We start from the raw sequence: 15,386 nt of genomic DNA, 5'->3' as shown, positions 1-15,386 counted from the left end.
AGGTTACAGAGTTAAAAACAAGCCAATCAGAAATCAATTTTATAGCTGTTTATTTTCAGGTGATGCCTTACTATTTTACAGCTTCCCGTATCTGTAGTCTAAGGAAAAGGTCACGACAAGGACTGGGACCAACCACCAGTAGCACTAGTCATACATTAAAGCCAGATCTGAGAACTAAAAAACCAGAGATGGCAGAACAGAGGAATTTCTGAGCATGAGGCCCACTACCTTAAAGCTGTCAGAAGTAACACGACCCCGATGTTATTTGACATCCGCTGTGCTGTACACAGACATTGTAATAAAACTTTGGTCTCAGTCCTGTGGGACATGACGAAGTAAGGCAACAGCTGAGAGAAAGTGGTTCACAAGACATCGTTTGGCTGTTCAGTGAGCAACGCAGCCCAGGCCTCCTAATTGTCAATCTCATGCCCTATATTCTAGTGACACACTACCTCTCGTGAACAGAATAATTAACTAGAAGAGAACAGGAGGCACATGATTAGATCCTACAGCTTTCTATTATTTAGGATGAATGGAAACGAAGGGAAACACTTTCAAGAGAGGCAACTGGAAACATCTTTTTATGCAGAATGGTAGCGTTGGCACAAGTGATCTTCCCAAAAAAGAGCTGAAGGGGGATGTACTCTCTGGTATGAAGGTTGCTGTGCGCCCTTCACCCCATGAAACCAACGCGTTAACCAGCCTGGCAGAAAAGACTGAGGAGCAACAAACGGTGTATTTCCACCCGGGTACAGGTATCATATCTTCCACAGTTCCTGATAGCCATATAAGCAAGGTTAATCTTCAAAACAAATGAAAGCCATTGTAAAAGTGCCTTCCTGTAAAGGCGCAGCTTTGCTTCTTACTTAAAGACACACCTCGCAGAACAATAGCTCAGCAGGTATGGGTACAGCCAAACAATGCACAGACTCCCCGTAGTTTCAAGTTTACATCCTGCAGGCACTTTTGCAAGAGTGGATAACAATGTATTTAGGTCAAAATCCGAAATTACAGAACTAAGACAGAAAAGTAGGTCTAATGTTACTCGTATTACCATCACTACTGCTATTCATAGCTAACCTTTGTATAGCCACTAGTTTGTTTATAACGTTACAAGTCAATTAGAAAAAAACAGCAACATTAATTTTTTTGAGTCTTTCATGTTGTTTGAGAACCCGTTGAGGAGATTCAAAAGGCCCTATAGAAAGCCAATCATAGTGTTCCATTTTGTACGTTATTACATCTCATCTCTTTGAAATCCAGAATAAAGCTTTCATAAGGGCAGGATTAAGTCCTCATGTTAAGCCATCTCAGCTGTAAATTAGCTTAATATTGTTTTAAAACAGGTCTAACAGAACAGAGAAAAAAAAAATCGGGATGACAGTGTTTAATCAAAAAGTCTAATTCTTATGACTAATTATTAGTCAGCTTGATGTTTCATGTTTAAGAGAAACATTAATACATCATCCATCAATGTGTTCTAACTACAAAGCTTTCCAGGTTATGAATGTGTGACCCAAGACAGAATATAAGCAGACGTAACTAAGTAAGGTCAAATAGATAACTTGTACTAAGCTAGAATTTATATGCTCACAGACTCCCAGAGGCCCCTTTTCCCCCAAATTAGGATTTATATTTTGGTGATTCAAAACAATACCCTTCCTGCAGCATGCCACGAGTGAATTTTAACTACTGACAGTAAGCCTGGTGGTCTAATCTAATTGTAAGCCTTTTAAAAATGTGGATATGTGGAAGTTAGTGTTTTAAACTGAGTTTGTCAGAAATATTTCAAGGAGAAAGCCATATAGCCTACCAAAATAATTCTACATGCCCCTGTTCAATGAGAGTAACACAGCACTCCATGGAATAAACTTATTTTTTTTTAAGTCTAATCATATACTTTGGGTGATAATGAAAATTTCCTGATAAAATTTACTTTTATACTAAGAAATTCATCTTTACAATTCAAGATGATCAACACCTGTGAAATATCAGCAGTTCTAGAAGCCTCAAACCAGAGGAGCAATACATGTGGGCACAGCCCTCAGACCACACAGACAGAACCGCGGGTGTGTAACCCAGCACTTCCACCTTTTTCCCCTTTCCCCTGCTTTGCGTGTCACAGCCGGATGACAAACGGACAGTGTACACAGCTGGATGACAAATGGACCTCCTTACACAGCTGATAAAAGGAAACTGCATCAGCTGCAGTGGCACTCCAAGAAGCGCTGGACCGATGGACACGGTCTGTGTGTGGAGGTCACAAAATGTCCCGCACAGCGAGCGTGACGTGTCACTGCAGCGGTGGCGAGAGCCGGGAGGTGTCACAGGAGTGCTCTGGTACAGTGGAGGCCGTGGCCCTCCTTGCTTGCAAGCTCCCACACCCTCGGGCTTCCTTTCGCACGTGCCATTCCTATCATGCACTAAAATAATTCTTCAGGTATTACATAAAGAGCAAATGTCAACCTTGATTTTCACATGTGTACACATGCACGTATTTGTGGATTATGTTGTTTATTCAGTCAGGTTAGCTAAAATATGTTGAAGTATTCGCTTCCCTATGTCGTTGCCAACAAAAAGGATGAATAAGATAAAAATACAAGGGCATTACTTTTAGCCACTTGGTGATCTCTGTAAGCATATTTCAAAGCTTTCTATAGTGCAGGTTACTATGTGTTTAATAAATCCAGTGGATTAGCACTACTAAATAGAAGAAGAAAAAAAAAAAGGAAAACAGACTGGCAAGGCATTAAACTTATTTTCCTATTATTTTTCCAGGTCACAGGAAGGTTAAATTTTTTTTTGAGACGCTGAAAGCCTGCGTTTGATCCCGCAGCACACAGATGCCATCCCTACACTACATCGAGATGGTTTCTCCAGAGCAAGCCTTCTTGTTGGTAAGAGAAACACAAACACGGCTGCTGACTTGGTTGATCCCAGCGCGGTGCTCTGAGCACTGTGCTGCTAGGACAGCACCCAGCGAGAGAAGTTACAGGGACGCTGCTGAGCAGAGAGCACGCTCACCGGGCAGGCGGAAGCATGGCACAAAGAAGCGTTCATGTGCTTTAAATGAGGGAGGTGTAATTGTAGTCACAGAAAACGCTGAACACAGAGGCCAGTTCTCTCTGCCCTTAAGAAGTAAAGAACTATTTTCCAGATTTTAACTTCGATATAGAAATAACTACTTTAAAGCAGAGAATGGATTCTGGGTCTACCTGAAGCAGCCTTTATCTGGATAAAGTTTCCATTTTTAATGAGGGCAGGGCAGGAGGGTTTCCAGGCCTGTGAGTACCAGCTATGTGATGCAACATACCAGACCTCTCAAAATATCCGCATAGAAGACATTTCATCACACTGTCAACATTAACTTCGTATTACTGTGGTTTTGCTGGTTGTTTCAATCTTAAGTGTCCCTTTGAATTAGTTTAGAAAACAAAGGAAAAAAAAGGGGGGTAAGCTTTCCCAGGAAGCAAGTACTAAGTACCAGGGAAGGTTTATGTTTATTTAGAGGTCTGTCATTCCTTTAAAACTTATTTCATAGTATATCTGTTAAAACTCACAAATAAAAGATCTTCTGTCCTGTTTTAGCTACATTCTGGAAGCCAACAGACAGGGTAGGGCATTCCTTCTTCAGCACAGCCCTGAGCTTCCCAGGCTTCTTGTCTGTGAGCCTGTACTTACGGACTGTTTTTCTGAGAAAAAAAGAATTTGTTTGCTTATGGCCTTGCCATGAAAGTAACTGATATCAAAAAGCAACAGACTGTTTAAGACCTACACTGATCCTAGAGGACAACCTTTATTGCCAACTAATCTAATTTTTACAGTAATTTTACATGAATTTAGTATCTAAGAGAAATTAAACAGAAATATGACATGACACTGACATAGGTGGACTACTTGAAGGAGAGAAGTTGACTTGTGTGTCAGAGAACAACAAAACAGTAAAATACTCCTGTAAAAGTTTTCGGAGACCTTTATACTGTACCAACATCTTCAGAAATATGAAAACATTTGATAGTATGCCAGTACAATTGAGTAAACAGCAAAACAGAAAAATCTCCAGAAAGCCTTCCTTTGCGCTTGAAGCTGTAAATACATTGCAGCTGTAGGTTCATTTGCATGATTAAATACATTTGCAAATATGAATGATTTCTGTACTACAACACACTGCACAGAATAAAGATCATGGATCTATGACTGCTATTGCTACTCAAACACAGGATTTTCAAGGGCATTTTGCCTTTTTTTTTTTTTTTTTTTTTTTTCCCCTTTCGTGTGTTTTGGAGGGGCTGTTTGTTGAAAGAAAAAGTTTGAGTGCCTCCTGCCAGCACACAAAATACTTTTCATTCTGGTAGTAAGTAGGCATTTCTAGAAAGTTGAGAAGTCTACCAACATAAATCGGGCTATTTTTTCCAGCAGACACCTTGAATCACGCTCGGGCGTCCCTCCATAAATCAGATTATCAGCTCAGGACTGAATTCACCGTTAAGCCACTTCCAGGCTCTGGCCCCTATCAAGGAATGGCTTAAGCAGAGAACCGCAAACCCCAAGCTCTCCGAACCGCGTTCTCATTAAAGCACACCGGGGAAATTATGGTTTTCGGAGAACCGAGCCTGCTGAGGAAGGGAAAAAAAAAACACAGTCTTAAAGCCTGCCATGCCCCAAACCTGTTGCCCAAGCCCCTTGGCGTTATTCACGCCGTAGAAGCCAGCACCGAGCAGCAGGGCTCTGGCACGGTGGGACGGGCGAGCGTACTCATAAAAAGAAAATAATAACAATAAAACAACAAGGAGCCGACTCCCTTTCCGCGAGAGGGGCCCTGGCTGCCTCCGTCTGCCGCCGTCTCCTCAGGCTCGGCGGTGACGGGCGGGCAGCCCCCGCCCCGCGCTCACCTTGTAGGTGCTCTCCGTCAGCCTGTTCACCTCCTCGGGGTCCCGGGACATGGTGCCGGCGGGGAGAGGGGGGCTTCGTTCCTCCGGAGAGCGCTCACGGCCCCAGCGCAGCCGGAGCCCAGGCTGCTTTCCCCCTCCTGGGCTGCTGAGAAACTGTCAAAAAGTTGTGGAACCAGCCGGGCAGCGCCGCCGCCGGGCGGGGACTGCGGGGCCGGGGCCGCCTGACGCGGCAGGACTGGCTCGGCGGGCGGGGCGGCGGCGTTCGCCTCAGCGGGCCCCGCCGCCTCCACCTGGGTGCCGCCCGCTCAGGCCTCCTTCCTCCTCCTCCTCCTCCTCCTCCCCCAGCCTCCCCGCAATCCCTACGAGGCCTCCCTCCCTCCCCTCCTCGGCCTCCGCGCCCGGTGGTCGTGGAGACCCTCGGTGCGGGAGTGCGGCGTGAGAGGCTTTTTTCGGGAGGCAGCTCTGCGTTGGGCGTCCAGGGAAGCCAGAGGTAAAATCGTCCTCACAGCAGCTGAGTGAGAGTTCTGTGAGAGATACTGAAGGTTCTGTAAGAATTAGTTGTTTTTTTCCTGTCAGAGTTAGACAGGGGAGGCCGAGGCCCTGAGCGAGGCAAAGCTGAGGGGCCTCCCTTGGGACCCCTCAGGCCTGGAGGGAGATGTTTCCCCCTGAAACATTTGTACACACATGTGGAGCACCAGCTATGCTTCATGCTGCACCCTAAAGTTTTCTATTCCTTTCAAATACATTCCAAGAAAACAAAAAGTGCCCTGGTTGTACTTGCTCTGCAAAATGACTCACGAGGCCTTCGTGGGGACAGCGCGGGGGAAAGTCTGGGGTAACTTATTTTTTGTGGACCATAAATCGCCTGGAGATTGTGAGATTAATTCAAAGTATGCTGGCTGGAATGCCTTTCCGATAAAGTAATACCAGCACTATCTTGGAGGACTTATGGGAATTTGATAATCTTGGGTATTTAAAGCTCAGGCCCAGCTCGGGATATTGTGTGCGTGTGGCAGGAACACCTGTGCTCATTGGACCTCCTTCTCCAGGTCGCTGCCTCTCCCTCCCTTCTCCCCGCTTTATTGCGGCAATAAAATGACATGGGGCATGCAACAACACTGGACTTAGACCAGAACCCTTGAAGTTGGACTCAGGTCTGGGAGGGGATTGTTATCAGCTTTCAAGAATTGTTAAAATGTTTTAATCCAAGCACATGGAGGTGTTTATTCCTTGACAACTACAGTTTACCTTCCGGGAAAAAAAGTGAGCGCTTAGAGCATTATCTTGAACACAACTAAAGTGCTGAGGCAAAACAGAGTTGTGTCAGACTTCACACTCCCAGGTAAAGTCCTTGCAGACTTATAGTGTTTGCTGCATTCATCACCTTTCTGTAATAGTCCAAGTTATAGTGTTGTCCTGTAATTACAGTGAGTTATTTGGGGCCCAAGTCTACACTTTGTGTTTGTACTAAGTAGTGTTTACTCATACAGACCATCCTTCTGAACGTGCCGTGGCTGTTTGCCTGAGCATGGGATGTAGAATCGCACAATTTATTTCCCAGCAATGTGTCTGGAAGGCTTTTTACAGCTCTGGAAACAGCCTATGAACAGTTACTTTTGTGTGAATTTATGAGTGAAAGGATGTTCCTCCCTAAAAGGCTGACGTGAAAATTTCAGGGAGCGAGTGCCCAGAGGAAGATGTCGAAAAGGACTTTTCCATCCCTGGTGCTGGCCAAAGGAGCTGGTTGTTACGTAGCAGGGAGCGTGTTACTCCGTTAGGGGCAAAGCATTTGTCTTATTTCCTCTAAACATTATGGAGCTCCAGGAAACCAACTAGGATTCAGTGTGTTTCTAATTAGCACGCTCAGCCCAGTCACGGTAAATGGCAACGTAAGCATTAATGAAATATGTTTGTCTGAAAGAAATAATAAGGATAATTTATGTAGGTAGAATTGTTTAGAAATGTTATGATCTTAACATCCTCTAGTATCGTGCTGATGCGCGACATTTCAAAATATGTGTCTGTAGAGGTCCTTTTACTTTGTAAGCCAATGTAAATATTTTAAAGGTCTACTGAACTTCACGTTCTCTGTGCCCTTCTTGACCTTTCCTAGTAGTTTCTGCTGTCTTCACGTATACACAAGTTTTAGTGTTTTTATGTTATCTTTTCTAAGTTTTTAGTGCTGTGGATTATAAAAACAGAAAATAAAGTGGGAAAGGAAAAAGCAAGAAAAAGTAATTTTTAAAGAATACCCCAAAAGTGGGAAACGTAGGTGGAAAGGAAGACTCCTTAATTTTGGTTAATGATTAAAATAAAAATGACCAACATCAGCTGATAAATCGGAAAAAAAAAAGAAAAGTTAACAGATAGAGAATAGCAGGACTGCATTTTCTTTTAAAATAAATGAACTAACAATGCTTACTTAAAACTGTTTTGAAATTAAATTTAGAAATAATAAGATGTATTTTTATTGAAGAAAACACATCAACCCGTATTCCTGAAATTAGATGCCACAACAAATGCTAGTTACTGGTGTTAGTACAAAACAATGTGTGGAAAATAATTTTCATGTCTTTGGTTATGCTTTCCTATATCATTATACGTTTTTTTTGTTATTCCCAGATTCTGAGAATATTATATGTGTGTAGAGCATTTGGAAGTATTTTTTTGCATTTTCTTTCTGTTGTAGTATTAGAATTACTTTTTGTATCAATCATAATGATCAGTAGTATTGTTCTTAGTTTAGCGTTGTGTGTTACTCATGTGACTGCAAAACATGAAACTTGACAGAAGAATCCAATTCTTAACTTACATGTACACAGACGTTTGGTATAAACCATAAATTTTCAAATTCACCCAGAAAAAAATACACGTGTTTGTATTAGAAGCTCAAGCAGGTATTTTATTCTCTTGGTAGTGGCTTTTTGATCTTACGCTGTTTCAAGATTTGTGTTACCTTACGGATTTAGCTGGAATTAGTCCCGATGTGTGCAAACAACTTGAATTTAGAATGGTTAAGAGATACCATTTTGTAAATTACTTCGGGGTGCTCTTACACTTAAACTGGTGTGCAGTAGTTAGTCCTCAAGGAACATACCAAAGTGATTTGTCTGATCAGGACAGAATACTTTACGTGCAAAGTGGAAACCTCAGTGAACATATCGGTATGCTCTGTCTGCAAACCAACACAAGCATTTATAATAAATGTACTGAGATACTACTTTCATTTAAAAGTTTGCTTTATTGTATTTGTCGTATTTGAATTTTGGGTGCTGCAGTGTTTGAATACTCACATTTGTGCATTTGTTTAATTGCTTCTTAGAGGCTCTGAAGAGTACTTGCTAACTGCTGTAGCAATGAGTTCCAAGCAGGAGTCTAGTTGTGAACACTCATCATATATGCTCTCTGAACTGATTGGAGTTAAAATAATTTGATTACTTTTTTTTGTAAGCTTACATTTTACATGGGTGGTTTTAATGGACAGAAAAGGCAAAGAAGAGATTATTCTTAATTTGGTGGTGAGCCTGTCCTGTGGTTATTTGAGTCCTTGTACTGCATCTCGAGCAATAACTGCCTCTCGAGAATAGGTTAGAGGAGACCAGGTAGGTTAGCAGTGCACCTGGTCCAGCCTCCTGTCAGGGCAGGGCTAACTTCAGCATTAGGTTACTCAGGGCTTCGTCCAGTTGAGTTTTGAGAGCTTCCAGGAGGCAGAGGTCGAGGACCCAGCTGGAACAGTTCTGTTTGAAACAACCTGCAACTCTGCATGTAAAGAAAACCCTCTGCAGGGCCAGAGAAGGTATGTTGGCTGTGTTTTATATGGGGCTGTCTCCTGAGATACATCGGCCGCCCAGCTGAGTTGCCTGTCCCTTGGCATCCTCCATGTAGTAAGGAGAGCTTGGGTGCTGGGCTCTAACACAGTGAGTGCCTGTTAAGCAAACAGAACTCCTCTCCTTCCTCCCTTCTGCCTTACCCCTCCAAACCTCAAAGAAAAATATTTGTAGGCCTGCAGTTGCGTGTAATCTCCTTGATCCTGGCAGTTTAAGAGATGACTCGGACTTGCAGCCTCTCCTGTGGTCCTCGCTGTGGTGCAGATGGTTGGGGCCTCTCACCGGTACGCAGCTAAGAGGAGTGGCCGGGCGGGTGCTGAGGCTGGTGGGATCGGAGCCTACGTTCCTGCACATAGCTCTGTGAAGTGTGTGCTTTTGGTTTGAGTCCTGCCCTTGATTCCATGTTGGCCAGAGGCAGAATCACTTAGATCCAAGAGCAAAAGTTCTGTTGTGGGACCAGCTCAAAGTAAGCGCTTATATTTATTCCGTGCAGGAGGCCAGTTCCCCTTTGTAGCTCTTCAGCTTTGGAACACGAGTAGCAGCAATGAAACACTTCCTCATGCACTTGTCAGCTTTCTAGACTCGTGAAGATTTAATGAGAAAATGGTATTATTGCCATATCTTTTCAAAAAGTATGTACTCAGAAATATTCCTTTGAGTAAAAATACGCATTGCATAAAAGTATTACTGATTTTAATGAATAATTGCTTTCTGTAAGTTTTCTGTTTGCATGTCAGCAGCTTATACAAATATTCTTTGGAAATTATTTAAGTGTACTGTAACAACTCATTAACGTCAGCTCATCATTAGATCTTAACGTGTGTTTTAAGCATCATATTATGACTGCAACCAGCTACATAAATTGTGGCTAAGCAGCAATCGCATATGCATGATATAGCCAGCTGCGGCCTGTTTAATCCCCATGGTCATCAGCAGACATTTAACAAAAGAAAAGGTATATGTATGTCTACGCAGTGCCTTATTTAGTGGGAGCAAACAGTGTTCAGAATCATCATAAAATTTTGTGAGCAGGAAATAAAAGCAACTTCATCAGCTTGTTTTTCTGATTGATATATGTTTCTCAGTCTTTTGAACAATGTGTCTCTAAAATAAAGTTTTTAAATTCAAGATTTTTTGTTCCTCTGCTGGCACTTGCAAGGAACTTTTCAAGTATTTTAATCCCCTTCAAGATGCTAATACAAAAGCCAAGTAAATCTGACGCAAAATGTCATTCAGAGGAAGCATTTAAAACTTTTGAAGGTTTACTGAACCTTGTGGTCTGATTTGGTTCTGCTTGGTTAAACGGAGTCGCTCCATTTTTAAACTGATGCAGACAAGCACAAAAATCATTTAATTCCGTGCTGTTCATTGTCCTGAGCTGATTTCAGAGCAGATGAACTGTAACTCAGACCTCCAGGTCAATTCAATAAGATACTGAGCTCTCAGATCAAGGAAGACACTTAATCAAGTGCTTAATTTAAGCATGTAATTAATTCACTGTACTTCTTGGGGGGTGGGGGAAGGAGAAGAGGAGAATTCAAGGAGCTGCAAAATGCTTTTGATAATTTCTTTCTCCAGACTGCTGACATAGGGTGACAGATTTGTCTTTGAGATGAATGCTTTGGACGTTTATATTTTATCTCAGTTGTCTCCCTTTCTGAATTATTTTGGCTATATTATAAGGTGAATTGTAACCAGTTTCCTTCTTTGTGGTTTATTTTTGTAGACTGGAAAGAATGTATGGTATAGAAGAATAAATTTTTTTAAAAGGCATGGTGTTTTGGAAGTTCCTAGGGTTTAGACAAATTTAGGGTTCGAGGGAATTTAGTATCCAGTGCTATTAGCAATGCTAATCTTTATCTGCTGCTAACTGAAATATTTAATTCCAAACTGCTATACCCACACGTTCTGTGCCTGCTCAGTCCTTGCTGAAAGTGGCTGTGCTTTAATTCACAGGCTGTGCCCACTAGATGGCGAGCAAGCTGTGCACGAGGGAACAAAATCTTTGTGCTCGAGGCTTTCTCGGAGTGGTTTGTACTGTAACGGGATAGACAGTAGTAGTAAGCAAATGGGGCAGCCTTTATATTGCTCGTACACTGCAAGGGAAAAAGAAATCCAAGACTGCGTAAGTGCTGTTAGGATGTTCGTGTTATTAGACTCTGAAAATGCCTTGGGATCTGTAACTTAGTTTTGGATGTCAGCATTAATAACGAGCCAACATCCTGGTGAAACTCTTGTTGCAAACTCCTAATCCGTTTAGGTTCCAGGGGTTTATGAGGTGAGTCATGCCAAAAACGCAATATTTTAAATAACAACATACTTATTCTTCCTTTTGTAATTTGTCAAGCGGGGATTAGCTGACAACAGGTGTGTGCGTGCTGTTCCAAATGGGTGAACTGGTTTTGCCCGAGGCCGAGCATGGATACTGCAGCTGAACAGAGCACGTGTGTGTTGCTGATGTGACTGAGAGCAGCGCACTGGTAGCTCTCACCCCGGTGTTGATACGCAGCGTTTGTTACAGGGTGGAACAGAAAGACCCCTGCGAGGGTGTGATGCTGGTGCTGGGCTAGGAACTGAACTTGTGCCAGGTGTACAATGGCATTTCTGTGAGTGTTTGCAGAGATCTGGAACACAAATTTTGGTACTGTCCTTACCTCTTCCTTTTCACAGCTAGAATTTGATTATACTTTGGCAAAAATCCTAGAACTGCATTTCCATATTATAAAGAAACTTGTAGCTCATTAACCTTTCAGCCTAACCTTGTTAGCCTAACCTCTTTTATGCGGTCTTACTGTAATGGGGAATTACCAGAAAAACATTCAGGGAAGGTTGTATTAATAATAAACAACTCAAAGGAAACTCCATTACATTCTTCCTGTAACTTGTCACTTAGCTGTTATCAGTACAGCTTCTAAAAATGTTACAAAAAAAAATAATCAGTTTCTATTTTTTTTGTTACGAAAGTGTGATTATTCCAAAGCCATACATGGAGGTTTTTGGATTGAGCCATACTGACGCTTCTTTGGCTGGACGCCTTGTGAGCCTGCCTGCTGCTCTTACGCTGTGCTGCTGCTCCAGGCAGCTGCAGAAGCAGAATATGACCCTGCTGGGCCCGCTCCTGCCTTCTGGACACCCCTGGCTGGTGCCAGAATGGTGATGCTTCTAGAGAATGAGAGGGCAGTAACAGTTGATGCTCAACAGTGCAGATCTGGGGAGCAATCTGTGCAGCCCTGATGGATTTTCCTAACAAGGCCTACACCAAGCGTGAGGGCAGGCTGGAGGCAGCTGAGCGTGTCTCTGTAGCAGGCTGCAGATGATGGCAGGGTCTGGCTGCACTGGGGCCTCGCATCCGGCTTCCAAACAGCCTGAGAAGAGAGGTGGCCGGAGGCAGCACGCTCTCGTGCAAAGGCAGGAAAACAGTTATTGGGTTGGACTGGCAAAGGCTGTCTTGGAGGTTTTGATGAAGAGGGTGTTTAATCTGCTTGGCTGGAGGGTGGCAGCTCCAGGGTCAAACCACTGCAGTTCCAATCGCATCGGCAGTGGAAAAACAGCGTGGTTAGGGACCTTAGAGTGTCTCTGGATGGCTTTTGGGCTCCTGATTAACTGTTGTCTTTGAAGTCAGTACAGTTCCTGTAGATTTGCTGGAAGAGTTTAACTTGACATTCTTCATTTTTGCTCCGCTTTCTTGTTTGAAAATGAAAACCTGCGGGTTGTATCACAAGGAAGGATTCCTAGCCTGTTCTGGCTGGGTTTGCTCTAGGCCACACTGACTGCATCCACACCAGACACCACTCAGTTTGGGATACCTCTGGGCTCCAGCTGTAGGGCCATAACCATTACTCTGGTGTGTGGTTTTTCAGTTCAAGCACATGAACTAATGAGAACTGTGCTGCAGCTTGCCCTAGCAGGATTTGCGAGGAGCGATGCTGTGGGCGTGCGGCGCGTGCCCTGGTACGTGGCACGAGGAGTGGGAGAGTTTGCAGGAGGATGGAGCTCCCCAGCACTGCAGTGTCTGCTGGGGGAGAGAGCCAACCCCAACGTGGCTGTGCTTCTGTGGCCTTCAAGGTGGGTCCTTGCAAGGAGCTTTTTTCAGGGTGCACCTCAGATTTCATCTGAGGGTCGGCTTGTGGCACAAGAGATCCTGTAAGGTGCGTTACACAGACAGTTGGAGGACTGGGATCTAGGAGTGAGCCAAGGAGCTTGTTTGTCACCCTCATCTCACAAACGAGAAGAAAACATTGGGCTTCTGTGCACTGAAACTCTGACCTTCAGTGGGGTCTTAAGGCATAATTCTTCCTTCATACTAAGGCAGCAAATGATCGGAGGTACATTGGAGTAACAATTGGAATTGAACAGAACGGAGTAGAATTATTCTGTGTTGTGTTATGCTGTGGACGTTACAGCTCCTCAGTTGTATGGCTTCTGAGGAGGAATCAATTTCCCACTTCTTTCTCAATGAGGAGTGTAGCTTCAGCCTCAGGGCTTCCTGGGGATCTTTTAGGACTAGCGCGGTGTCCTGGAACCAGAGGGCCTTGTGTCTGGGTGCAGGGTGCAGCAGAGTTGCTTCTGTGCTGCTTAGACTCCTGCGCCATCCTAGCATTCGCTGTACTGAATGTAAAGCTTCTCACTAACTTCAGGGGTTTCTAAATGGATGAAGCATTAACTTTGGAAGCTTTACTTTTTTTTATTTTTTTCTTCATGTAGAAGGGCTGTACAGTACTTCTTGGCCAGACTAGGAATGAAGGTGTGTAGTAGACCTTTTGACTGATCTTGTCAATGAGACTCGTGGTGATTTGTTAACTTTAGGACAAAAATTTGGTTAAACTAGAATTAATGGAAGCTTTCCCTGTATTTCAGTGAAGCTCAGCTTTCATCTTTCATTGCCTTGATTTGTATTAAATGCAAACTTTTGAAAGAGAAAACAGCAGAAACTCTTATAGGAAAGCCGTTGTGAAACAAAATTTGATACCATTTCTTCCTCCTTGCACTCTGCAATTTGTTGAATTTACCATATTTTTATTACCTGCTGTTCAACAGTTGGTTGTACTGCATACGGAGATGGGAGGTCTTTGTAAAGTCATTTTCCATTAGTATTATCAAGGAATACTCTTATTTTCCAGCTAAAGCATTTTGTGAGTTTTTATCACTGCCCACATTGTTACTATCGTAATGCTGCTTAGCAACTAAAAGTAAATCAAAAGAACAACAAAAAAAAAAAAACTCTGAACCCCCGTCTTTACAAGAGAAGGGCCTAAGCTGTGAAATTTGGATTTCAGTTTGGATCTGAATTTCCCCAAAGTTAGGGAATCTGTCAGTAGTTTTATATACATGAGGTGTACAAAGCTGTCAGAGCGGCCTGGTTCTGCTTCTGGGTGTTTTGTAGTTCCAGGTACAGACCGGGACACAGGGATGAAACATACAGTATTACCATACATAGCAAGAAAATAAAAAAGGCAATTCTGATCGTCCCCTTTTTTTGGAATACCCAAAAAAGATGCAATATTTTACTGGGAGTTTATTCTAGATCTGTATACTAAGTCCCCTACCTCCCCCAGCTGACAGAACAGATGGTTCATCTATTCCTAAAACTTCTGAATCCTTTGAAATCCACACTGTGGGGAACTGAGGATAGGTCTTTCCTTCAAGAAGTCCCATACAACCAGTCCTTTTTAATTCTCTACTTCATGGCTATACAGGAAAACCGCTTCTAGTATTATTCTGGTTTGTTGATTTCTCTGGAAACTTTTGAGGGATGAGACGGCGTGCAGAAGTAAGGCTGCTGATAGGGAATATCAGTAGTAGTACTTCTTCAGCACTGCAGGAGGAATGTACAGGCAGAGCGTCTCCACTCTCTCTTCCCTAAGCTTTGCTGTATAACCCCGCAGCCTTTCAGCAGCTACTTTGTTGTGAGATCTGCATTCTGGGGAGCGTGACCATTTAGATCTACCTGTATCTTATGGGTGACTCTTTAGGCAAAAAAGAATATTGCAAATAATGAAGGTGAGGGTAGAGCTGTAACAGTCAGTGCAACGATGATGACACATCAAGGTCTGGCTAAGGGAAGGGCTGAAATCTGTTTATTATGATTGGCTATGTATTCAGAATGGAATAATACTATAAAAAGAATAAAAAATCCTTAGCAGTCAAGGACCAAAATCTACTTGCAGAAAACAGGTGAAAGACAGCATAGTAGCAAATGGACAAGGAGATCCTGAACAACTTCATTGTTAGCCCCACTGAAAATAGTTACTGGAGTAGCTGCAGGCAAGGAGGGAGAAAAGGAGAGTTAACATCATTTGGTTTTCTTTCACTGTGAGGAATTTTCCAAGACTTGAGGAGAACTATGGCACCTGCCTGGTGTCACATCAGGAATGATGTCCAAATGACCAAGTCAAATAGGCTCTGTAATCGGAAGCTTAAAAGCACACACTGCTTACTTTGATGGATAACTCTTCAGAGAAATGAACATTTTGTTTTGGTGATTCACCAGCTAGCAGCTGGATATTTTTCCCAAAATATTCAGAAATACTCATCTCGCTAAGTGCCGCCAACAATTTGTGCTGTTTGGGTAATGCTAATGGGTTAATGTAAAAATGTGTAATATTTTGTTAGTTCTTTCTTAGTTTGTGGGCCAAAATTGCATTTCTTCTCCAGCAGCAGCAGAATG

The 15,386-nt window shown here is 43.0% G+C and overlaps 1 protein-coding gene and 1 long non-coding RNA gene across 5 annotated transcripts in view; one reads left to right on the top strand and one right to left on the bottom strand.

Moving 5' to 3' along the window:
* BAIAP2L1 (BAR/IMD domain containing adaptor protein 2 like 1) overlaps positions 1-5,129 on the bottom strand; it is a 40,013-nt gene extending 34,884 nt beyond the window's left edge. For all 4 annotated transcript variants that reach the window (XM_084536517.1, XM_084536520.1, XM_084536519.1 and 1 more), the window contains exon 1: positions 4,893-5,129. In XM_084536517.1, coding sequence (XP_084392643.1) covers positions 4,893-4,943 — 51 coding nt within the window. In that variant the 5' untranslated portion in view covers positions 4,944-5,129. The remainder of the gene's footprint in view (positions 1-4,892) is intronic.
* Positions 5,130-5,200: 71 nt separating this feature from the next.
* The window catches only part of LOC311444979, a 55,136-nt gene continuing 44,950 nt past the window's right edge, over positions 5,201-15,386 (top strand). Inside the window, exon 1 of the long non-coding RNA XR_014698150.1 lies at positions 5,201-5,382. This is a non-coding gene — a long non-coding RNA (uncharacterized lncRNA). The remainder of the gene's footprint in view (positions 5,383-15,386) is intronic.

This window comes from Aythya ferina (genome assembly GCF_964211825.1).
Source record: "Aythya ferina genome assembly, chromosome: 15".
NCBI classification, from domain to species: domain Eukaryota; kingdom Metazoa; phylum Chordata; class Aves; order Anseriformes; family Anatidae; genus Aythya; species Aythya ferina.
This window is presented reverse-complemented; position numbering and strand designations above follow the sequence as displayed.